The sequence below is a fragment of the Oryzias latipes genome, chromosome 20 (assembly GCF_002234675.1).
Source record: "Oryzias latipes chromosome 20, ASM223467v1".
Classification (NCBI taxonomy): domain Eukaryota; kingdom Metazoa; phylum Chordata; class Actinopteri; order Beloniformes; family Adrianichthyidae; genus Oryzias; species Oryzias latipes.
The window spans coordinates 9,606,678-9,631,061 of NC_019878.2; the positions used below are offsets into that span (position 1 = coordinate 9,606,678).

At 42.9% G+C, this 24,384-nt stretch overlaps 2 protein-coding genes across 10 annotated transcripts; both read right to left on the reverse strand.

Moving 5' to 3' along the window:
* Nucleotides 1-268: 268 nt before the first annotated feature.
* LOC101155970 (ATP-dependent 6-phosphofructokinase, platelet type) lies at nucleotides 269-17,555 on the reverse strand. Of its 7 annotated transcripts, none has more exons than XM_020712703.2 (23): nucleotides 17,275-17,554; nucleotides 14,638-14,711; nucleotides 13,582-13,659; nucleotides 12,539-12,728; nucleotides 12,303-12,468; nucleotides 12,182-12,226; nucleotides 12,002-12,110; nucleotides 11,717-11,812; nucleotides 9,500-9,592; nucleotides 9,030-9,155; nucleotides 7,351-7,415; nucleotides 7,195-7,264; nucleotides 6,705-6,851; nucleotides 6,006-6,076; nucleotides 4,528-4,615; nucleotides 3,251-3,403; nucleotides 2,451-2,615; nucleotides 2,316-2,377; nucleotides 2,134-2,245; nucleotides 1,836-1,935; nucleotides 1,658-1,663; nucleotides 961-1,066; nucleotides 269-876 (listed from the first exon to the last, which is right to left on the reverse strand). In XM_020712703.2, the coding sequence occupies exons 1-23, from the start codon at nucleotides 17,366-17,368 to the stop codon at nucleotides 720-722; spliced, it is 2,373 nt and encodes a 790-aa protein (XP_020568362.2). In that variant the 5' UTR covers nucleotides 17,369-17,554; the 3' UTR covers nucleotides 269-719. The 7 variants fall into 7 exon arrangements, with proteins under 7 accessions (XP_020568362.2, XP_011487034.2, XP_011487035.2 ...); XM_011488732.3 differs by lacking the exons at nucleotides 3,251-3,403; nucleotides 11,717-11,812 and adding exons at nucleotides 3,845-3,997; nucleotides 10,875-10,970 and having other exon boundaries at nucleotides 17,275-17,553; XM_011488733.3 differs by lacking the exon at nucleotides 3,251-3,403 and adding an exon at nucleotides 3,845-3,997 and having other exon boundaries at nucleotides 17,275-17,553.
* Nucleotides 17,556-19,562: 2,007 nt separating this feature from the next.
* LOC110017327 (cyclic AMP-dependent transcription factor ATF-1) lies at nucleotides 19,563-22,459 on the reverse strand. 3 transcript variants are annotated; one of them, XM_020712799.2, is made up of 5 exons: nucleotides 22,279-22,459; nucleotides 21,772-21,884; nucleotides 21,546-21,680; nucleotides 20,270-20,405; nucleotides 19,563-19,755 (listed from the first exon to the last, which is right to left on the reverse strand). In XM_020712799.2, exons 2-5 carry the CDS (start codon nucleotides 21,881-21,883, stop codon nucleotides 19,593-19,595), a joined length of 546 nt encoding a protein of 181 aa, XP_020568458.1. In that variant the 5' UTR covers nucleotide 21,884; nucleotides 22,279-22,459; the 3' UTR covers nucleotides 19,563-19,592. The 3 variants fall into 3 exon arrangements, with proteins under 3 accessions (XP_020568458.1, XP_020568456.1, XP_020568457.1); XM_020712797.2 differs by having other exon boundaries at nucleotides 21,772-21,899; XM_020712798.1 differs by having other exon boundaries at nucleotides 22,350-22,457.
* Nucleotides 22,460-24,384: the final 1,925 nt, after the last annotated feature.

Below are 24,384 nucleotides of genomic sequence, written 5' to 3' on the forward strand. Positions count from 1 at the left end.
TATTTATTATTTATTCTGTTTGTCTTAATTTAATTTATTTATTTTTCCTTTCACATACAAGTCTCTAAAAACAAGGTTTCCTATTTACTGGTTTCTTTAAAAATGTGCTTTTTAAAAAAAAATAATTCATTTTCGCATGGTTTCCCTTATTTTATACCTTAAAGTCATTTTAGACCCAAATGTGAACACATAAAACTGTCTTTCTGTTTTCAGCCAGAGGACTTCAAACTGGTGGTGGCTCCACAAAGAGACACATTTTAGAAGGAGACACTTTTTCAAGTCGGACTTTATTCAATGGGAACAGTTTCAAACATCCGGTGCAAAGACAGACAGCTGCTTGGTAGCAGCAGCGCCAATGTATAATTATAATAGAACCATGTCTGTAAGCAAAATAAAGAAATCTAAAAAGATAAATATTAATTTTTTGAGTGCGAGCAGAGCTCGTCCGTCTCACGCGCTCTACGTTAGACTGCAGAGACAGTTTCTACTTCGTCCTTGTGCAGCTCCGTCTCCAGAGCTTCTCTACGCCACTCGAGACAGAGAAAGTGCAAAATGTTTATGTCAAACGACAACGACGACACTAAAACGACCCGGGACACACACACACACACACAGATGCATAGCGGGACAGCTGTGTGTGCGAGAAGCACTCTGGTAGGAGGAGATGACACACTGAAAGAAACGGGTTGCAGGAGAAGGAATGAGGCCTTTAGCCGCCTTCACATGGCCACGGAGGCGTCTGACTCCTTGGGCCGGGTGTGGATGACGTGCTCGATCTGTCCCGAGTCAGACACGTCGTAGCTGGTCTTGTATTTGGCCAAGATCTTCATGAGAGGACGCAGCTTCAGCCACCACTGCTCCTTGGGGATCCTGTGACTGTGGACGAGGAGGTGGACGGTCACGCCCTCGATGCCATGGCAACAACAACAACAAGTGCTGGCTGATCTGAGCGGCACTTACATAAAGTCGGTGTGGTCCTTGAGCGTGACGACGGGCTGGAAGACCAGCGTCCGGCCCAGCATCCCCAGCAGACAACAGGAGTCCTCAGAGTTAGCAAACACTCGACCTACGTTAAACAAAAAAAACCTGACGCAACTTCACTTCAATTTTGATACAATCTACGAACTTTTTACGTGCATAGATCAAGATCCCAACTAACAAGCGTCCTACACAGCAGACAGACAGCAGATGTTCGCTAATCCGTGCTGCTTCCAAGCCTTTAACATCGGAGACGTCGACTAAATGACACACGATCTTTAAACTACCATGACGGTTCTTCCGTTTATGCAATGGATTCTGACACAAAGACAGACAACGCTAAGGAAGAAAGTGTCCAGAGTAAATCCTAGTAGTAGGTTTAAAGGTTTTCATCTGGACTTGGTTTTTAAAGTTGAAGAGGTTTCACCTCATATCCAAAAGGTTCTGTCAATGATGGAATCTGCCTGGATAGATGAGAGTCCTCATAAAGCGAAGGCTTTTCTCCGAATCAGAATCCGTTGGAATTTCGTAACAGAGTTCCGATAATTCTGTCAAAGGGTTCGACTGGAAGCAGCACGCATGCAGACGCCCATAACGCCGCGTTTCTAGCGCCACACACAGGAGCTTCAGTGTCAACACTGAGACGGTCATGGAGCCAGCAGATAAGCAAAAGATTTACCTTCATCTTATGTTGTCCGTGTGTACAAAAGGACAAAAAGAACACACAAAGACATAGATTTGGACGATTATAATGAAGTCTTCCCACATTTCTTAAGGCTAAGTGACTCCATGCCGGGTTTCTGCAGGGAGGGAGGGGGGCGCTACTGCACCGCGGCCCTGCTGGGGCTCCAGCTCACCTCGTCGGTACGTCTCCAGCAGCTTCTTGGAGAGCCACTGCATGGCTTTGGCCGACATTTTCGTCCCGAAGTTGCGGTCAAACGGGGACGGGGCTCCTCCCTTTCGGAAAGGAAGAGAGACATTTTCAGTTTTTAGAGGTTTAGTTTTTTCCTGTATCATGAAAGCTTCCAGCAATCATTTCCAGACACCAAACCGAGGATTTTCTGTGTTTACGCAACAGTGCAGGGGATTTTTTTTTTCATGTTTCGGAATTCCAAAGCATAGAGATTTGTTTCCACTGATAAGCCGGCGTGAGACCTGCTGCATGTGTCCCAGCACGTTCTTCCTGCAGTCGAAAACCCCCTTCCCCTCCTCAGAATACAGCTGGTAGATGAAGTCTGTGGTGTAGTTGTCGTTGGAGTTCTCGTTCCTGGAAGCGGGAAAACACCGGGTCAGCGTGAGAGCAGAGCCGTGCTCCCTGCCGACAGACGTCTTCTCACCGGAGGACCAGTCCTCTTTGGATGCTCGTCTTCATCTTCTCCGTCAGATGCTCCACATTCGCCTGTCCCGAGGAGAAAAAGCAGCGTGAGAGCAGCCTCCAAAACAGCAGAGGGCGCTCTGCGCGTGCCAGTCACCTGCAGGTCCCTGATGTCAAACGGCTCCTCGTAGATGTAGGCGGCGTCGGCCCCGGCTGCCAGGCCCCCCACAGTGGCTAGGTATCCGCAGTAGCCCCCCATGGTTTCGATGATGAAGACCCGCCTCTTGGTGCCGCTGGCCGACTGCTTAATGCGGTCGCACGTCTGACGCGGCAATAAGAGCAAACGTTAATGTGGCAAAAAAAATGTGGCTTAGATCAAGCAAGTGAGGCGAGTGGCAGGTTGGACAGAAGGGGGGGGGGGGGGGGGGACTCCACACAGAGCATGCTGGTCTTTGAAGTCATTGATGGGGTCTGCCCTCACCAGACAGCAGGTCTGCAGAAAACAGTACTAAGAGAGGGTTACCTTCTATCATCAACATGTTTTCACCTTTGACTCCAAGACGCTGTAGTTGGAGTCTAGCCCAAACCATCACCACTCCACCCCCGTGCTTGAAAGTTTGTTTTGAGGATGTGACATGCAGGTTTTTTTTTTTGCCCGTGGAGCTTAAAAGTCATAAATTTTCTTCCGCCAGCAGGGGGCGCCCAATGGTCGTGAAAATACGGTACTTACTGTAAAGAGCTAATAAATATTTGTCACGATTGCCAACGCTGGCGTTATTGTCAACGTCTTAACAAATTTAAACCTAATAAAAAACTAAAAACAATGTACTACCTAACACCGTGTGGGTGTGCGTGTCACATGGTCTGTGTGAACGTAGCATCAGTGGTCATATCTGAGTGTGTGGCTGGAGGCTGTGTGTTTGTGGTCAGCGCTCGGAGCCCAGCTGGCTGCCTTACCTCCACGATAGCATTCAGGGCGGTGTCCGCCCCGATGCTCAGAGCCGTGCCCGGAACATTGTTACTTATGGTGGCGGGCAGCATACACATCGGGATGCAAAACTCCTCATAGGTAGTGCGGACCTCATACAGCTGCAGCAGACTTTCGAGCGCCTGAAGCGGCAGTCAATAGGAGAGCCGGGTTAGAGCCGTTGGGAACGGCGGCGGCCACTCAGAGAGAGACACGGAGGGGGAATCGGGAGCGTATCCTGCCTTTCCGGCTCTTTCCGTGTGATAGAAGCTGCGGCTTCCCTTTGGCAGACATAGAGTGGGAGGACGGTAGTGTAAAAAAAAAAAAAGAAATCGAGGAGAGGCGGTGTGACGACAAAGTGAGCGATGTAGCTGGACGGAGGTCTTAAAACAGGCACACAGGGGGGGGGGGAGATGTCAAATATGGGCGGGCAGAGCAAACACGGCGGCCGCAGTCGGGCCTCTCAGCATGACTCCTGCGTGCGTGGTCACCCGCTTACCTACCTGTCCGGAAGGAAGGGAGGGACTCAGAGACCGAGCAGCCCCTCCCTTCCTGCCGTGCGTGCGTGAGGATTCATCACTTACATCAGTGATGGCGTTCAGCGCCGTGTCGGCGCCGATGCTGAGGTCTGAGCCAGGCACATTGTTGGAGACCGTGGCTGGAACCACGACCATGGGCACGCAGAACTCCTCATACTTCTCGCGAGCCGCTAACAGTTCCAGCAGTGACAGGAAGGCCTGCGGGGAAGGGAGGGGGGGGCAGAACCCACGACTTTAGTGAGGGCTGCAACGCCGGCGGGCTTGGGGGAGGGAAGGAGGCGCTACTTGCCGCACAGAACAGAGGTGAGCGAGAGAAGGTGGAAGGATGCCAAGGGGAGGAGCCAGGTCTATCACAACGGGCAGCAGCGAAACAGACAGGTACCACTCCACATTCACCCCCTCCAAAAAAGATATATATATCTATATACTGTATACATGGGAGGAGACATTCATCGTACAGGAAAAATCAAAGCCGGTGAGCGTCTACATGGGAGAGCGTGAAATGGCTGCGGTGAAGCAAACAGTTGGGGATCTGAACTAGCATAGATATGGAGACGCGGTCCGTCTGCTGCCGTGAAGCCAAGCAGGACTGGTGGGAGCGTTACAGTCTGATGTCAGGAGGAAACGGGCTTCTCTATGCCTCATGATGTCATGGATGCTCACGAAGGAGAAGATTCTGTCATGAATTAAAAAAACAAGGTTTTGTATGGGGGGTGGCTGGTACGTACCTCGAATCCTCCAATCACCAGCAGAGCGTTTATATTGTATTTTCGCATCTGCTCGGCTATTTTGTCTGCGTGCTTCGCAGGAAGCGTTCTGAGGAGGGAGGAAGAGGAGTTAGAAGAGAAACGTCCGAAAACACAGAAACACAACAAGAGCAGAGGCAGATGTTGACTTCTGGACCGTTTTTTTTTTTCTTTAGGGGACCCATTTAATAATTATTCAAGTAATTAACCCTCCCATTAGTTTTTGAATAAATTCCAGGAAGTAGTTGGTGAATGTTGACTTAACTCATGCTTCTACCGTATTTTCCGGACTATAAGTCGCACCGGAGTATAAGTCGCACCAGCCCAAAAATGCATTATAAAGTAGAAAAAAACACAGATAAGTCGCACTGGACTATAAGTCGCATTTTAACTTTCACAACCTTATATGACACAATCATAGCAGACTGTTTATCTAATAATTTCACAGTAATTTTTTCTCAAACTTATTTATTTATTCCTTTCATGAAGCATCATTGGCCAACTAATACTCTGTTTTCATCCTGTATTTGTAGAAACAGTTTTCACTTTTATTGCATTTTTGAATCTATGAAATCATTGGAAAATAGAATATTATGTTGTTAGCCTTCAAGATCTTACTGTAAAAAAAAGTTTGCTGATTCTTTGAGTCACTTAACATACTCTTAACACTTAACATACCTCATACATCAAATTGACCCAGGAACATCATCTCTGTTCCTCACAAATGAACATAACAGGAGGGTTAACAATGTATTTATTTCAATTTATTTCTAATATAAGTCGCTGCGGAGTATAAGTCGCACCCCTTGCCAAACTATGAAAAAAAGGGCGACTTATAGTCCAGAAAATACGGTATTAAGAAATTGTTGCTTTATTTGGCCACTAGGGGTCACTGTTTTCTACACAGACTAAAGATTTTATCAAATATTTTTTTGATGAGACTCTGGAAGCTGATCACCCATAAACTTAGTTTTCTTTGACCGTTTGCTTTCTGGCCTTTTTCAAAATGCAATCAATTAGTCTTCTTCTACAGTGAAACTCTGCTAACGCTCCATCTAAACATCAGAATCATTGATCATTTTACATCTGCACTCTTATATTTAGTATATAACCGTAAATGTCCAAATAAGGGATTATGTTGGCCTAATCAGTCATTTCTTTCTTTAAAAATGTACTTAAACTTGGTGTTTGGAGGTTCTTTTCCCTCAGAGGTCTGATTAGTCACTGTGTAACAGTTTTAATAACAAAGGAGAGGATAAAGCATGTGTGTCGACACACACTGTCTACACTCGTTTGGGTTAAACCGGAAGGATTTGAACCAAACTGGTCAAAGAAATTCCACTTTAGATGTTTTTCATCGACTCAAACACCTAAAGACAGCCTTTGTTGTTACCTGCTGCTTCAAAACAAATGAATGGAATTAGAATTATAGAAATTCTGAGAAGATTTGTGCGTGTTACCTTTTAGTTCCCAACAGGGAGCCTCCCTGTCCCGTCCACCCTCCAACATCACTCCATTTCACCTCCTTAATCTGAGGGGAGATTTCAGAAAACAGATTAGTTCAATATTTGCTGCGTATCCAAAGGCAACTAAATCAGCTAAAGTTTCAACTTAAAATCTTTAAAAGACAGTTTTAACCCTGGAGAACCCAAGAAGAACAATTTTCTTCTGGGCTTTTCAGAGTTTCAAGTTCATTAGATCTTCTTTTTTTGTGTTCATTTGGGTGGCAGAAATTAACAGCAGCAAAAAATAAATAAAAGTGTTGAAACTTTTTTATTTATTATTTTTTTAATTAAATTGTGACCATGGTTTCACGGAGTTGGCTGTAAACCACCTCTCTGCTGCACCCAGTGGCTCCCTACGGAACTGCATCTGCTCAGCAGAGCAGACGGACAGCCAGTGTGGGAAATTGGTTTACATTAATCTGTTCAGATTATCCCCTGGGTTCCCATGATAATTCTTCAGTGAGGCAGCTAACAGCGGCTGCACGCCGCTCTCACTCTCACCGAGCTAAGCCTATTCTCTCCCACAGAGTGATAAGAAAAATTGGAATTCTTGCACAGAATCATTTTTTGAAGCTTCTCGGGTCAATTATGCATTTCAATCAAAACATGGGATCTCTTTGTGTGTTCCTCTTCAGATGGTGCTGTTCTGCTCACCTGTCCTTTGTAAAACCCCTCGAATCCGTCGTTGACGGCAAACATTTTGTGCCCCTCCGAGATCCCCACTCTGACGGCGGAGCGCACGGCGGCGTTCATGCCGGCGGCGGGGGCTCCTACATTCAGCACCGCCACGTTGAAGTTGCTCTGGGAGTTTCAAAACAAAATATTATTGAGGTGGGGGGTAACTGTGTTACATCTGCTGCTTTTCATAAGAATGGGTTTTTGATGGCTTTGGTCTGACTCCACATAGACTATCATTAGAAATGTGTGTGTGTGTGTGTGTGTGTGTGTGCGTGTGTTAGTCATCTCTCTGCAGGACAGCAGCATACAGACACCTGCAGGCCACTTAAGCAGGTGCAGTCCATCGTTTTTCATGGAGCGGATTCCAGTTTATTTCTATCCATGCACGCACACACATCAAGCCACGCCTTTACAGTGAGTCAGCGTTTGTAGGTGGACCTCAGGACGGTTCAGAGTGAGGACTCACGACTGGCAGCTCCGACTCCGGCTTACGATGAGCCAGCAGTTTGTACGTCCGCAGGTTGTTTTCGAAGCTCCTGCAAAAACCTCTTTGTCAGCTCAGATTTCGAACCACAACACTGCATTTAAGTGAGTTTTGGGCCGGTCGGCCGGTCAGCCATACCTGCCCCGCAGCTTGACGGCCTCCTCAAATCGTTTCTGGTCCATGGCCTTCTGCACCTCCTGGGTCTGAAGGAAATGGATTTATGTTTATTAAAAATGCTTCCAGAACAGCATCAGGAACTCTAGACGGCTGTTTTCTTACAAAATATTTAAGGTTTGCAGTTTTTTTCCTGTCATTTCTAACATAAAGGGAAGAAAAAGGTTTTGTCCTTCTTTGATTCTGACAACGGCCCCATTTAAAAAGACGAGTTTGCTCTGTAATGTTCATCAGTGACACTTTCAATCAAGGAAATCTTACTGCTTAATTTCTAAAGAATGTATTTGTATAATGTTGAAAAACATTTGTTTTTAGCTCCTATAAAGACGTAAAGCAATTTTTGTAGATCTTCACAAAGTTTCCGCAAACTGTTGCTGCGTTTTTGGTCCATTCTTCCATGCAGGTCTTCTCAAGAGCTGTTATGGTTTGAGCTGTTGCTAGGCAACACAACCCCCTTCACAGATTCCCTATTGGATTGTGGTCCAGAGACTAGCTAGACCACTACAGAACTTCCACTCCTTCGTTGCCGGGGCGATGTGTTTGGGATCACAGTCTTTCTCAATGCTCTCACTGATGGACTAAGGTTTTTTGCCCACAATCTCCATACATGGCCTCATTCCTCCTTTCCCTAATAAAGATCAGCTGTTTTGTCCCATTTGCAGAAAAGCAGCCCCAGAGCATGATGCTTCCACCTCCATGCTTCAAAGGGGGAAAGGTGATCTTGGGATGCAGCTCAGCATTCTTCCTCCTCCAAGCATGGTGAGTGGCGTTTCTACCAAAGAGATCCATTTAGGTTTTGTCTGACCTCGTGACATGGTCTCACTATCTAAGAAGAGTTCCTTTGTATTTTTTCTACAAGTTAGGAAGAATGAAATCGTTTGAACTATATCTGGACTTCTTTGACTCTTCATGCTCCTGGCTTTATCTCCCCAGGGAATCTGTAACAGATGGCTTACTTATTTAAATCATGATTTTTATATATATAGCAATTAGCTGTGTATAAGCTCTGTGATTTTTGAAGAGGCATTTTTTCTGGAGAAAACCAGTAAATACAAACCTAACCCTGTTTTTGTCTAATGGAGTCAATAAAGAAACAGATATCTTATTTATGAATAGAAAAAATAAAGGTGCCCACAAATGAGCCCTGTGGAACCCCAAATGTAATTTGGAAACTCTTTACCTCAGCATACTTTCATTTTCAGTAAAGAGACATTTTGTGTGTGTTACAGATTAAATACCGGTAGTTGTGTTTAAGTACTTTGGTCTTTAAAGAGCCCTATGTTTCTACGGCTTGTAAACAAAAACACAAGTTCGTTTGTGTTTACAGTCTGCAAGGATTCATCCATCAAAGCTCCTTCAGGATTCTTTTCACTCGTGACAAACCAGTTCAAGAATAAAGCATCTGTGTATGCTTCCATGGCAACCTGCCTATCATTACAAAATTGTGTACGAGTCATGACCAACTCTTCCAACTCCTCATCATCCCTACAGGCGCTCGCCACTCCAAACACGACAACGCTGCTCTCTCCTGAACATCAGAGACACTCTGATCACCCCTTAAGCTGCTCGGCCCCACAGGCTTTTCCTCCCCGCAGCTTCCGTAGACGTGCGCTTACAGTTTTTGGTCGGCGGCCAGCTCTTACCATCTGTACACACTCCATCAGGGGCAGACGCACCGACTGGTTCCCGCACAGAGACACCACGCAGGCCGGCGTGTCGGCCGTGGTCTCCAGCAGCGCCAGAACGGCTTCCACGCCCATGCGGCTGGCCTGCAGGAGCCGACACCAGGCGTTAACATGATTCTGCACCTTCGTCTCTTCCTGTGAGTCTGTAGTAGCCTGTGCATCTCTTCATGTGTTCAGCCACAAATCTGTTAATGTGCTTAAACTCACGCCTGAGGGCTTAGACAAGATGTTCTGGCTCACTACTATGCCTCAACAGAACAGTAAATAATGCATCCACCGCTGTTTAATGCATAATACATGTGAAACAGTCAGTAAACAGATCAGATTTAACATTTAAACTGTATTCAGCAGGGATTTGGATCCAAAAACTCCTTAAAATGAGAATTTCTGACAGTTTTCTACCAACTTCCGAGGCTAAATGAACCCACCAGGATGCGGTCGAAGGCGGACGGGGTTCCGCCCCTCTGGACGTGCCCTAAGATGGTCACGCGTGTGTCAAAGCCCAAGTGTTTCACGACGAGCTGCGAGGGCAGAAGACAGTTACCGCTGCAAAATAATTCAAATGTTCTTAAAAATACGGACAAAATGTGCAATTTTTGAAAACACACGAAGAACCACAAACACAGTATAGATGTATAAATATACATATATATACACATATATATATATAAAGGTGGAGAAGGGGAAACAGCAAAGCACAAGCAAGCCATTCTAAGTTTTCAGTCATGTTAGCCGGGAGCTCATAATGCAATCCCAGGCAGTAAGTGTTAGCTTAAAACCAATTTAAAACAAACAAATAAATAGTTCGATGAATGAACTACTAGTTAGTAGGAGGGGAATGAAAAATTAAAGATCCCTCAGTCCAAAAACTGTGTGTGAAGCTATGTACACACCGCCATCGGCAACGCCTATTCAAGCAGCCACTTCCAATGAAAAGTCTATGGAAACGCCCGTTTCGGGCCCCTGCGTTCACGTGTTTTTTATCCGTTTTAGGACTTCCGCGTTCAAATCTCTCGCATTCACAAGTAGCTACGCATGTTTTCATAACCTTTTTCAGGGTTTCTGTGTTGAAATTTCCCACGATAGAGCGTAGCAGCAACCATTTTTTTGGATCGTTTTAGGGCATTAGTGTTCAAAACTCTCACGATCACGTGTAGCTACGCAAGTTTTTAAGACTCTACGTCCAAAATGCGTTGCCAGTGAACGAACACGCGTTCCCAGCTAAACCTGGTGAAACTTTGACCAATCAGGGTCTTGGATATTGTAGTGACAAGGTACTGGTTTCTCTGGCACAGCGGCGAGGCTGACGACGTCTGCTTTTGTTTTTCAAATAACGATAAACCACGGCCACTATCCTGATGTGACGGTATTTTATATGTGCTATTGCTAGGACGCTAAACTGACTAGTTAGCATTTTGTGGTCAAATCATGAGATTTGAATCGCGTTAACATTTAGCATCAAGTCTCTTCAAACTGTAGGTGGCGGACAGTAGAAAAAGAAAAAGATAAAGAAGAAGAAGCCCCTGCCTGCTTGCCCAGTGTGAACATCTAAAAGCATGTGAGCGTGAGAAACGTGAGAATAGCATGTTCTAAAGGCCTGGTGTGTACACAGCTTCAGGGAGAGAAAATTTTTTTAATTCTTAGTGTTGTTGCGGTGCAGTCCCAAACCGTGAAAGCCATCTTACCAAACAAGCCAGTGTGCCTGATAGAGCATTCCAGAAACACAGCGACAGAGTGGAAGCCACACCGGGGTAGGAGGGCAGGAGTCGTATGGGAGGCTGGCCACCAAAGCTTTGTACTTACATTTTTTATGTATTCAGTGGTTATGGCTTTGTTGTTACGATCAATCGCCCCTTCGGCTACAATTATGATATTCAGCCGTTTCATTCCTGCACGGTTCTACAAGGGGGGGTGTGGTGGAGAGACATGACAGAAAAACTGAGAGGGCGGCTAATGACCTGGGCTTTCAGAAGCACGGCGGCCCTGCCGACAGTCTCGGCCAAGGTCAATTGCTGTCAAAGCGTCAGGATGCTTTTTTAAAGACCCACTCCAATGAAAAAAGTGTTTTTAATATGTTCTTTTAGCATTTTTCTAATGTTGGAAGACCTTTTTAAAGAAAATCAAGCTTCAAATGGCATTTCTGAGTATTTCTTTATTCAAATAATTGTGAATCAGGAGCAGATGAAAAAATGCTGCTTGAGAAAGGATCGTATTTGTGATGTGAAAACTACGCTGGGCCGGCCGCAAGCTTCATAAACTGTACAGCTGGATAGCTCCAACGTTTCTCGCCATTTTTGTTGCACCGGTAACGTTAAATTGAGGGTGTAAGGGGCTGTAAGCTAGAGGGAGGGCACATAAACACATGCATGATGGGAAATGGGGGCGGGTCAACAGGTCTGCTCTTAACTCAGAGGTGAATTTCCAATGGACTGCCGTTCTGCAGAAAGTATGTCCTAGAAAACCAATGTCTGCTTGATTTGGGCCAAAAAAGGCATCATGACAATGTTGTTTTTAAAACAGCTCAGATGATCGGAGTGGGTCTTTAAGACTGGAACTGTCGGGTCGCTTGTGTTTGGCCCCACATTAGGCGGGTTTCTCCGTGCTTCTGGCTTCCCCTTCGCCTCTTTTTGTCTTCGGGTACTCACATCCTTGACAAAACTAGAAGTTATAGGTTTCCCGTGCCTGTCAAGAGATCCCTCTGCAACTATGATAATGTTCAGCCTTGTGCCCCTGGAGCGGGTCTGAATCACATCGTTTCCCAAAGCAGAAAAAAAAAAAAACAGTCAAGTTAAGACACCAGGCCAGTAAATTCCCCTGACTGGACTGGACTTTCTGGACTGCGGAGAGATACAAATGTGTAAAAATCGAACGCTACACATTGAGGATGAGAAGATTTTGCCATCGTGTGGGAACAAACGACAGGCTGTTACCGCTGAGAGTTTCTGACACATTTTCTCCTCCCAGCCGTCCTCAGGAGGCATTTCAGGGATCAGGACCCAGTCCGCCCCGCAGGCCAGAGCGCTCACGAGCGCCAGGTATCTGAAACGCAACGCATGTGGGTGGAAACCGAGGAGATGAGAGTCTTTCTGTTGCGGTTGGTGCTTACTTACCCGCAGTGCCTGCCCATAACTTCCAGCACGAACGTCCTCTGGTGGCTGAAACAGGAGAAGAGATCGGGCTGAGAACTGGCCGGCTGGGTTCAGCAGCCCCCCTCTGGGGCGGCCCTCTTACCTCTGTGCAGTCGTCATGATGGCGTCCACCACCTCGATGATTCTGTGCAGAGCCGAATCGGTGCCGATGGTCATGTCCGTCCCGCAGAAGTCGTTGTCGATGGAGCCCACCATCCCGACGATGTGCAGGGCAGCGTACCTCTCCACGGCGTCGGCTTCGATCAGACCTGAGAAGGAGCGAGGCGTCAGACTTCTTTCTTTTGTCCTTTGCGTTGATGGTGGGGGCCTCTCCACCACCTTTCTCCACCAGCTCCTTTAGCAGTCCGCTCCACTCCTCCCTGAAGAGGTTGGCTCCCGTCAAGCTGCCGTCGCCGCCGATCACGCACAGGTTGGTGATGCCCCGCTGCACCAGGTTGTGAGCCGCCTGTAAGCGACCCTCGTGGGAGCGAAACTCTTTACAGCGGGCGCTGCCGATGACGGTCCCCCCCTGATGACAGAAACTGGTGTTTACAGCTGTTTGAACTAGAGATGCCCCATCCGGTTTCCTCGGCCCCGATCCAAATGGAGTCATTTGATTTCGAGGATCTTCTGATGTGACACTTTTGTTACATATTTATAATTTAACACTTAAACACAGCAGTTCTGTGAAGTAACTTCAACAATCGACTTAAAATCTTCAGGGCTGTTGAACACTTTGGATCATATTTGATTCATATTGCAATTACAAATCCCTAAAAATAAAAAAACAATAACTTTCTTCCCAAATTTTTGTAGCATAAATATGAGTATTCAATACTAGCTTAGATCATTTTTCCCCCTTAGAAATTGCACTTTGTTGACGGTCCCTTGGAAGCCGTCTCCATTTAATTCTCACGGAAAAGAAAGAGAAATATTTAATTTTTTGAATCTCCACCTCTATCATGGTAGGGATAACACGTCCATGTAAGGGTGGGGTCATCTGGACCCCATAAGATAGCACATAGGGTTTCGGCAATAGAATGTCGTGATTTGTTCATTATATGCAGACTTCAAATGGAGTTTTTATCTGTAACAATAAGCTTGAAATATATAGTGTTGATCATAACAAGAATAAAACAAAGACGGGATCCCTGATCGGGACGAAACATCCAATTCCCATCAGGGCCCAAACTACGTGATCAGGACCGATTTCCGATCAGCTGATCGGGTTGTGACATCCCTCGTTTTAACACTGAACTGAGAAAAAAAAATCCACTTCTGTGAGCTAACCTCTCCAGAGAATAATCCTCAATAAAAGTAGTAAAAAAAATAATAATCTGAAAACAGTAAAGAAAACCAGCAGGACTTGTATTGTGACTCACCACTTGCAGCATGCTGGAGACACTTTCCCATGAGGCCTCCTCTATGTTGTCCCCTCCATCCACCATACCCTGATATCCCTGATTTAAACAGACAAAAAAAGGGGGGTCAGAATCATTAGATGTACCACATTCCGTAAGGAAATGGAATTTAAAAAAGACATCTTCCGTGGTTTTTCATTATTGTGCTGACTGAGCACAAAGGGAGGTTCAGCGGAGACATCCGCTGAGGCCTCCAGTCAGTTACGTAACAGCCTGACAGAGGAGGACAGGCTGTGAAACAGACGACAAAGAGCACAGCTCTTGTTTATTGTGGAGCTTTCCCATGCTTGGTAAAAGGCGCACGCCGCCTTTCCTGTAAACCTATTACAACTGAGACTGTAGACTGCAGAGTTCACTCGTTTCCACCTCATGTTGGCAAATTTACGGTACATTTCAGAAATGGTGGAGTTTGTTGAAATTCTTCCAGTCGTCCAGATTGAACCACTGACTGTAAATGAGGACTGGATGCAGAAAAGGACTTCCTTAAGGCTCCAACAAATGAAGTCAACCCGGTCACCATTTTCTTTTGGCCAGGTGTTGTCAGTATGCAGTGATTGGTCCAAGGAGGTCCGAGTCAACGTTTCTATGGCAACCACTCTCACCAAATCAGGACAGAGCTTGTTGGAAGTCCATACCATTAGGAGGTGTCAAACATGTTAAATATTCGAGGAATCTGATTTGCCAGTTTATAACTCAACTTCCATTAAAGGAAAAATACCGTTAGAATTTGCAAGAACGTGTTAACAAAACAAAAAAAAAGGCATCAGAACAACAGGAATGATTCGGACAAACAGAAAGTTATAGTAATAGATGTTTATTTCTCTATAGAAGTCTACGAGATTTTGGCTTTTTAGAACCAGCAGGTACTTCCTGTTTGAAATGCGAGGTCACTTCCTGGTCACTAGTCCATCTCCCGGTTAACTGGCTGAACCCGTTGAAGCCTCAGCGGGCAGATAGTAGTTGGAGCTGATAGATGGATGTGTTTGTAGAGACACATTTTTAATCGTGTTGACTCACCTCATGAATAAAATAAACTTTGGCACCCACGTACAGCCCCATGCGCACCACCGCACGGACGGCAGCATTCATTCCTGCGAAACACACAATTGCCAGCGTTTTAGTTTCAAATTTCAAAAAGGAGCAGGCCGAAACGCTGCCATGTTGGGTCAAATGTTTCCCCATTTTACAGAGCAGAGCAGAGTTCATCACGTAAAACTGCCAAGACGAGTGAATGGCATTGGTGGAGGCTCGAACGCCAGCAGCACAGGTAATGGTTAATGCTTCAACCGCTGCCGGCCAAACGGGAACTTGGCTGGAGGAGCCCAAACCAACATTTTTCCCAGAAAGCCGTAGGCGTCTGCAGAGCTGTTACTAAGCAACTCGGAGGTTTAGACTGTGAGAGCGGCGGGAGAGAAAGACTTTGTATGAAAGCATCTGCTTTTGTTCTTTTACCAACAAGTGCGGCTAACAGCGCGGGCCAGCTCGTTACCAGCAGTCCTGTTATGTAATCATGCAAACATGTGCGTTTGTGTCCCTGAGCTAGAGTGAAGCTGTCGTTTTCTTCTTCTCCAGAGTTTGCAAGTCATCGCCAAAGCGGGCAGCCCCTCATTCTGCATGACTGAAACTCGCTCGGAGCACAGCGAGCCACAAAAGCAGCTGAATGAGAAGCTTTCTGACAAGTGCTGAATGACAGCTGCAGGAAAACAACATGACAATATGTGAAAATTGCCCCCTTACATGGTATTTTTGTGAAATGAAGATGTCCTTGTCATTCAGATTTTGAACATTTTATAGAGTAAACTGTCCTAATTCAATACATAAATTGTAATCCATGGATATTCTCAAAAGCCGGGCTGCACAATATGAGGAAAACTTGCAATGTTAAATTTTAGAGGTCAATGTTTTGATGATAAAATGACTTGCAATACACAAAAACCAAAACAAAAAACATCTAAAAACTTTATTTTCATTTTACTGCAACAGTTTTATTCAACACCAGAGCTGTCGCTAGCGACATCTAAATATAACACGCTTCTGACATACCGTAGATCCGTGACCGATCAATCATTCACCGCGAATCAGCCGTTAACTGCACCAGTGATTGAAGAGTTACAGTAGTTGAAAGAATCTAAACAATGGAGCTGAAGCTCCGCTGTAAAAGGGTTAAATAAAAGTAACTTAAATACTTTAAATGACCTATGTTCACACAGGAGGCAGGCATCTTTCATAAGAGGAGTCCATCCGATTGTCAAATGCATACATTTCATTCATTTTATGAACGAGTCAGATTGCTTTAGCATGTGTGTAAAGGTGTGTGTAGGCTGTTATTTATCGTACAGGTCTACCCAACAACTACTCAAGATTGTACAATAACAGCAAGCTAAACAATAGCAATGTCACATAATTTTCTCTGATAATTAGCTTACATGTATTTCATAGCTTTGTTGTGTGTTTTTTGTGTTCCATCTTTGTACATTTGTAATAAAGCGGTACAGTGATGACATATCGATCTGCTTTTGTTCACCGAGCTATAGAAAAACATGCAAAGAAACAAAGACAAAGGGTTTTTTATTAAATAGATTTGTGAGTATTTATATAAAGTTACAAATGGTCAATTATGAATTAAAAAAAACAACATTTCAAACTAAATATTTAAAGAAAAAACAGTTTGCAACCTATTAAACTACTTTTAAAATGCAGTAGGAACTGTAAGGTAAAAGAAAATGGGAAATTACTTCTATGTTATTGTTTTTTTTTTGGCATATTTTATTCAAACTAAAAGTAACAAAAATGTAAATAGGAAAAATACATTTAAAGAATCAAAAATAATGAGCAGTCCTTAATTTGTTATTATTATTAGTCAGGCATAGTGTTGGTCAAACCTGGGTTTTTGCTTTGGAAACACGCAACTCAGGAAGTCTTTTTATCTTTATTTCAAAATAATTATTTATTTAAACATTTGCAAGGGGAAACAATGTCAAACATATCGAGGAAAAACCTAAAAAGGTCATTTTACCTTATATGGGGACGAACAGAACGGTATCGCTATGAATTATGAGGGGAAACTGGATTGGTTCGTTGTATGGAATTCGTCGAGCTTCAGACACTATCAAAGAAGAGCCGGCTAACCACGTGACCAGGGTTTCCTCTGTGACGTAGAGGCCGGGTGCTGCTCATCACGTACACCGACAGAACGCATCAACCGCCGGCCCGCAGACTCTCATCCCCCTCGAAAACCCTTTTATTTTATGTTCTGCATTTTTCATAAGTCCAGCGGTCCAAAAAGACTCCTAAAAGCTCTAATGGTCACATTTTATCCGCGCTTTGTTTGAGACTGTCGCTACGCGAATAGTTTCCTGTGTGTGCAGGAAAGGCAGCCCGACCTTGAAAGATGCTGTCACGAAATGTCACGAGATCCGAATGTGACTGGTAAACTAGCGAAACGTGCTAGCTAATTGCATGCTTTTTGGTGGCGATCAAGTAAAATAATATCTAACCACTCCATGTTGCGTCATAGTTTAGATACATACTTTTAGACGTTAGGCCCCTCCACGTGACGTAGTAGCCTATTTTCTAGCATCTCACAGCTGGAATTGGGGGAATAACCTCCAACATCTTGTCCTTAAAATCCATCTTGTGGACGTGACACTTTACCTTGAGCATCACCTCCGCTGGTCAGGACCGCGATGGCTTTTCCCGCTCCGGACAGGTTCTCAAAAAAGATCTTCTTGCTGTCTGGCTGCGCCATTTCCACGGCTGTTCACGGTTTGTCCCGGTTCGGTTCGACAAAACTGACCAAATGGGCTTTCCGGCGGGAACAGTTTGTACTCAGTGTTGAAGGGCAGGAGTCCTCAGCTCCCTCTGTTGTGTGCCTGCTCTCCTACTTCTCCCTGTTCCGCATCTATACGGCTGTATCTCAGACTGAGCGCGATGGCGGTTATTGACAGGGCGGTGGACCAATCAGAGCCCTGCATGAGTCACCCTAGCTGCAGTCTCAACCAATGAAAAGAAAGATACCCCACATGAGCGGTTTAAACTGCAATGTTGCACGAAAGGCTGCAACCGTGAAAAGGAAAGTTTCTCAGAACCCAAACTACTATCAGACGTACTAGATATTTCTGTCAAAAAGAAATAAAAATTTCACAAAACTACAAAAAAAATTATACTTGATTACATATTTCCAACTTTCTATATACCAAACTGTATTTTGTTAATATTTATTTTTTTTTGCATTTTTTGCCTCTTTTCTCATCGTTTTTGTAAAAAAAAAAACATTAGAATTAAAAACAAGTTTCTATAAAAGATGATCAGGGCATAAGAGCTTCAATGTCGTACTCTGTTATATGACTCTCCTATCTCCAGTTTTTTTAATTTTACACACCTTCTTTTTTGTTCCTTACTTCTTATATGAGTTCCATTTTATTACTTTGGTTTTCCCTGGAAAAATCAATTAAATTGCCTCACCCTAAAATGTTTTTAAAGATTTATTCTTCTTTCATATTTGAAACAGGACCCAAATGCATTATATAAAAGTTTGCACATCATATCTGGGAATCTGAATGCAAATTTGTGCAAACAGAATCAGGATTTTTGAGTTTTTATTTTACCAAACAAGCTGGTGAATCAAGCCATGTCTTAGACTAATTTTCCCTTATCTACAGCCATTTTCCTTTATGTTGCATCGTAATAAAACATCCTTTTTATTCGGTTACTTTTGGGGAAATGGCTTCCTGAGAACCCATTAATTCCAGACTGTGGTTTCATTTTCTGTAAATGACGTCAGGCAGTGGCTGCAAGTGACCTCTGCCGCTCACAAGTCCTTTTAAGTTCTTGGTTTTCATTTTGAACATTTGCAGCTGCTTTAACGTAAAGTTACCCCAAATATGATGATGTGCAGTGAAGGAGGTAAACATATGGATGAACTCAATATCACCATCGTGTGGTTTTAACCCTAAAGTACAGTGTGTAGTATAGTGTTTGGTTTTTGCTACACATGAAAAAATGAAGTACAAATGAAAATGAAACCATGTCCTCAGTGATCATGCCAAGTAATCAGTAAACATTTCAAAGGCCTTATTTGAATAGAGCTTGCCTTTCTAATGCAACAATTTTTTGCAAGAAGTGATATTATCAGTCTAGTACTCAGACATATGATCACTGTCTCTCCAAAGCTCCGCCTTACCAGATTTCTAGAGTTTTCCTCTGCAGAACAGTGATTATTAAAGTGCATGTGCAGGACAGTGATCATGGAGTCTTAAGGGTGGGTGTGTCGCCTAAACTGACGCTATGACATCACTTCAGCCTTAATGTAAAAGAAAACCGGTAAGAATCAAGACCACTGTGTGTCCACCAAATGTGGCGCAATAAATCAAACCTGAACCAGCATTTTAATGCTTTGTGAATGGATTTTCTGTCCAATGTGGTGCATTTTCACCGTCTGGGCTGGAGGTTGCAGCCCGTGTCCTCACTCGCTCCGGCTCTGGTCGATAGGGCTCCAGTCTTGTTGTTCCTCTTGGGGCTCGACGACGGGATGTTGTATTCCCCATGGCGTGCGGAAGATTTGGGCGCCTTGCGAGTTTATCTTCGGTCTACTATTGACAGGCGTTGGAGTACATCTGTGTTTTCATACCTTCAGTTAGTAGTTCAGCAGTTTCCACTGTTAGCACTGCTCCATGGAGTTCAAGCCTCAGAATAATCATTTCTGGTTACGGAGCTGGTTTTGGTTTGCCAAACATAAATCGAAGCATATATTTGTCCTAGGAACCTGTAGCTAATGTGGAGGCATCCAACATGATGGAAATATTTTTTAAAACAAGTCTCCATCCAATTCGAAATACGATAGTCCCAGTTTTATCTGAGCTGAAGCTTTTTGAACCTCTTAAGCTTGGTCGAGTACTTTTAGTCAGTAGGTGTGTGTATGGAGAAACAAGCTCTTTAACATGTAGCAATAAAACAAACACATTTTTAATTTTTCATTGCATTCTGAAAAAACTCCCCATGTTGTTCTGGTGGAGGCTTTTTAGGACTCGGAGTTCCGCTGCCAGAGTCGTATTTTGCTGCTCCAGCTTGACCACGCGCTTTTCTAACGCTGCTATATATGCGTTCCTCCGTCGCCGATAGTCTCGTGCAGCCTCCCTGCGGGCAAAAACAACAGCAGATGCAGCTTGATATTAGGACATCCTCACAACTAATGCCAAAAAAAACCCATGTTGCAGTAAAAACAGTTTAGATTACAATAAGCAACACTTTTTTTGACTTAAACCTGTCAACTCAGCAAATAAACAGTATTTGAGGAGAAGAAGTATAAGATGACAAACTCTCAGTTATACTCACTAGCCACTTTATAAGACACACCTCTCCAACGGCTTGTTAATGCAAATTTCTAATTAGCCAATCACATGACAGCAGCTCAGAGCATTTAGACATGTAAACATGGTCAAGACGATCTGCTGAAGTTCAAAGGGAGCATCAGGATGGAGAAGAAAGGTGATTGCCAGAGGTCAGTTCTGAAGGCAAAAGGAGTCCAACCCGGTACTAAGGTGTGCCTGATAAAGTGGCCATGGTGAGCGTCGATCATGATGATGATGATGATGATGATGATGGTCAGATTCCCACGTTAACCGCAGCGAACAGAATCACTCCCTTTCACCTGTTCTTCCGCAAACGGAGCTGCCGTTTCTGAGTGTCTTCCAGTGGATCCTTCTGGTTGGCCTGAGCTCCATTCTCCACCTTTGGGAGGACGGCGGTTGGAATTTCTGGTTTCTGGTCACAAAGCCAGAAATTTGCTATTTAAAAATAAAAAAGGTCAAAGAAAAAGTTGATGCAAGTTCAAATGTTTAAGCAAAACAAAGAACCATGGTGCCACTCTTATCTGGGGAGGATTAAAGTCTTTTTGGATTTTTATTATTGTTATGCTGCTTCCTGACAGACGTATTTTCATATTGGAGATTTTGTCTTCAAATAATTTGATTTTTGGATGAAAATATTCCAAATTTATGAGGTTATTTTCTATGTTTTTTGCTGCCTTTAGTTGCATCACGAGATTTGTTTTCTGTTTTGTTTATTCAAGGTATTTAGAGGCATTTACTGTTGATACATTAATTTTCAACATGCATATTCATTAAACTAATATAACTTTCTAAAAGCAACATTTTAAGGGACATTGGCTTTTTTTAAGAGATTCTGAGCCAAATAAAACCAATTCCATCAAAAATATTTTAAGTTTAACATGTAACGAAAGAGCAATTGTAAGTGTTAGGGATTAAAATATTTTTTGTTTTTGATAAAAAAAAAGACATTATAAGGAATTACCTAAACATCAAAAGTAGAAAAATGTACTTCAAATTACCACTTATCTAAAATGCAAATTTTACCTATTGAATACAATGTAAAAGGCTATTTTTAGCAAATCGGCATGTTGTAAAATGTTGATTTAATGAATATTGCAAATGCACGCTACTGAAAATAAGCATATTGTAATGCTCATTTAAAAGAAATTAGCATATTAGTTTTAGCAGACTAGCATATTGTAAAATACTAGTGATGCTACCCAGCCTGTAACAGTTACCGGATCGGTCCCCGCATGCACAAACCTTCCTCTTTGTGACAAACATTGGAACAGTTAAGAATTTGAATGAGATCTGCTCCCCTAATTTTGGTACATTTGTTGTTCCTAGATTAAAAAACTTTTGGCCACCATGTTTAAACATTTGTTTAAACAAAAGAAATGAGAGATTTGTACAATGTTGCATGAAATAGTTTTGGATCCAGCAGTTCATATAACACATGGATTACAGAAAAATATTTTTAGATGTTTTTAGGACAGGTTGAGGAGAGATATATTGTAATTGCTGTTTCTGTCACAAAACCAAACAAAAAATCACATTTGACAACAAATACCTTCAAGAGTAAACAGCAGGGGTTACCTGTCTGAAGTGGACCAACTGGCGTGTTTGTGGCTCCTACAGTTAAAAATTGTGGGTTGTTTGTAAATGGCTGGTTATCTGTAACGCCCTGAAGATCCGAAGGGGAAAAGTCTGGATGGAAATCAAAACACAGCCCTGAAAGACCAAGGAGAACACAATATATGCCACAATATATACACAATATACATGTGGAGATGGTCATGTTAACCACTATCGACATGTTTACCAGCATAACTGTTGTTAGTTTGCAGGTAAGAAGGAATCAAACTGGGAGAAGCTGGAGCTTGTTGTGACTCATCACTCTTTTCTGTATTTAGCTGCATCATCCTTGAAGTCATTCTATGGAAAGCAAGACTGTATTTGTAAAAAAGAAATAATGCAGGTTTATATACAAGAGCATCTGACCCTCCTTTTTGGTAAAATGTCAAGCTCAAAAAAATTTGATTTGATTATTTTTGGTAAAAGCTACAAATAACTTGTCTTGGTCTAATATTTTCTTTTTTTCCCCAACAAAACAAAGCAAAAAAAATGCAAATTTATAGTTAAAAATGTTGTGATTAACAAAAATTTAGTCCAAAATGCATTAATTTTACCAGCAATGCTATATTTCTTCAAACAAGCGCTAAAACTTACTTTAGCTAAGTAAATAAACTGTTAGTTATAACTGTTATAAAAGTTATGTTAAGTTATGTGATGTTATAAAGTTATGTTAGTTATTTAAAATAATACTCACTGGAAATTAGCCTGAAATGGTATCCTCTTGTGTGTTTTCTTAAAATGTTATATTAATATATGTTACCATACCAAAAATACCGAGCTCAAGTCAAGAAGCGCAGGAATGTACCCTTAAATGATGTTCATAAAGTAACAGTCAACAAGTTCAACAGTTATTGGGGTGAATCTGATTTTTTTTGTTTTTTTTCCTCTAATGTTGCTAGGTGCCCAAAGGACCATAAGGACGTACCAATATTGAGGACGGGAGGGGCATATAAGAGTCATATTTTTGGGCTATTTGTAAAATTATTTTTTTCCAAAGCAGTCAATATCTGAAAAAGAAAAAAAAACTTTAAAAGCAAACCTTCAAATTCAACAACAGTGAAGCAAATGTGAAGTGTTTAGTTTTTTTTTTTTTTAAATAAAAAGATTCCCCCATTGACTGTTTTTTTCCAAAAGCCTCATTGTTACTGCAAAGGAGGTACAATGGGTACCAAACGAAAATATCAATGTACGCTGCTACAGATTTATAGGGAATGTATGACGATAAAAAAGTAAAATTCCAGGGATAAGAATAAATAAATAAAAGTACAAATTGGGTAAATAAAAATAGATCTGACAAAAACAAAAATTAGATTTCACCTTGTATTATATATAATTATATAATTAAATAATATTCAATATTTGGTTTCAAATTTCTTTCTTTCATTTTTTTTGTATATCTTTTGGAAATATTTCATATTTTCTTTTGCAGCTTAGAAAGTTTTGTGTGCAATGTGTTGGCATTAATATTATTCCATAAAAATTGAGCTCAATTGCATTTTATGTGTCCGTTTATTCAAATTGTTGTGAATCAGGGGCAGAGGAAAAAAGTTTTTAAAAAAAGAGCTTATTTGGGACGTAGAAAATATGCTGGGTGTGCCACACACTTCCTGCTCCGCTCCATTCTGATACATCCACTCGTAGACAAATAGATCCATGCACGTCTTTGTCTGAACTGGCATCTGGATCAGAACTGTACAGCTGGATAGCTCAGTTATTGCTTAACATTTTAGTTGTACCGCTAATGTAAAGGCCCGTACACACCGGGACGAATATCCGCCAGCCGTTATTCGCCAGCGTTTTTCGCCTCGTTTCTTGTGTTCACACCCAGGCGATTTTCGCTGACGATGAGCCGAGCGAACATGCAATTTCATTCCCTGACATTAGATGGCGCTTAATGTAAACAGAAATACTCCTGTACACAAGGTGGCGCTGCGCAACTTTACGCTTCTTAAAGTCTCTTTTCACTCAGAAGAAGAGAGCAAGTATTTACGCGCTTGTCAGAATAATACAAAGAAAACATGAATATTTCAAGCACCAGTTGCTCCAACTGGTGCTTGGTTCGGGGATGTTTTAGAATGTCCGTCATTATTTCTCCGCGGCAGTGTAGACGCTACTTGGCGTCTATCTTCTTCGCTGGTATGTATGCTCAGCAAGGCAGTTTTGTGTTTGAGCGCCCCCAAGTTGTGTTTTACTGTAACTTCAGAAGCTCCAGACACGTGTGCAAAAGCGCCATTCTCATTGGTCGAATAGATTTCGACGCGAGGCGTCAAAAAAAAAAAAAAAAAACGAACCCGAGGCATTTTTTTTTTTGACGCGTGGCGTTTTTTCGCGTCGGTGTGCACACTCTCATTGGTGCCCTTTGTTTAGTCAAGAGGCGTTAAACGTCGGCGAAAATCGCCGGCGAATTTCGTCCCGGTGTGAACGGGCCTTTAGGTTGGAGGTGTGAGGGGCTGTAAGCCAGCAGGAGAGTGTAAATAGAGAGCTTTCAGGAGCTGGGAGGGAAAGGGGGGTGGGGTTGATCTGCACCGTCAGTCCCTCAGTCCCGCCCACAGCTCAATTTTTAGTGGGCCACTGCTGCTCTGCAGAAACTATGTCCTATAAAACCAGACAGTTTTTTGGATTTTGGCTAAAAATTGCAAAGCAAAAAAATTATAATCTGGGAACGCTTTAAAAATAGATGAAAAGATGATCAGAGGATATGAGGATACACGGTAAATATTTGGATGTTTCCACCTGTCATCCGCTTCGTCAATCCCCATTTGTGTCAAAAATAAGAACCTAAATAGAAACTGTGTACATT

Excerpts from the sequence above, each read along its gene's own strand:
- LOC101155970 (XM_020712703.2), bottom strand. The coding sequence starts at position 17,368 with ATGGCGCAGCCAGACAGCAAGAAGATCTTTTTTGAGAACCTGTCCGGA. Across the intron at positions 2,378-2,450 it reads TTGACATCAGGGACCTGCAG|GCGAATGTGGAGCATCTGAC; the intron begins GTGACTGGCACG and ends TCCTCGGGACAG. Across the intron at positions 2,246-2,315 it reads CAAAGAGGACTGGTCCTCCG|GAACGAGAACTCCAACGACA; the intron begins GTGAGAAGACGT and ends TCCCGCTTCCAG.
- LOC110017327 (XM_020712799.2), bottom strand. The coding sequence starts at position 21,883 with ATGACTTCAAGGATGATGCAGCTAAATACAGAAAAGAGTGATGAGTCA. Across the intron at positions 21,681-21,771 it reads AACTAACAACAGTTATGCTG|GGCTGTGTTTTGATTTCCAT; the intron begins GTAAACATGTCG and ends TTGGTCTTTCAG. Across the intron at positions 19,756-20,269 it reads CTCCGTTTGCGGAAGAACAG|GGAGGCTGCACGAGACTATC; the intron begins GTGAAAGGGAGT and ends TTTTGCCCGCAG.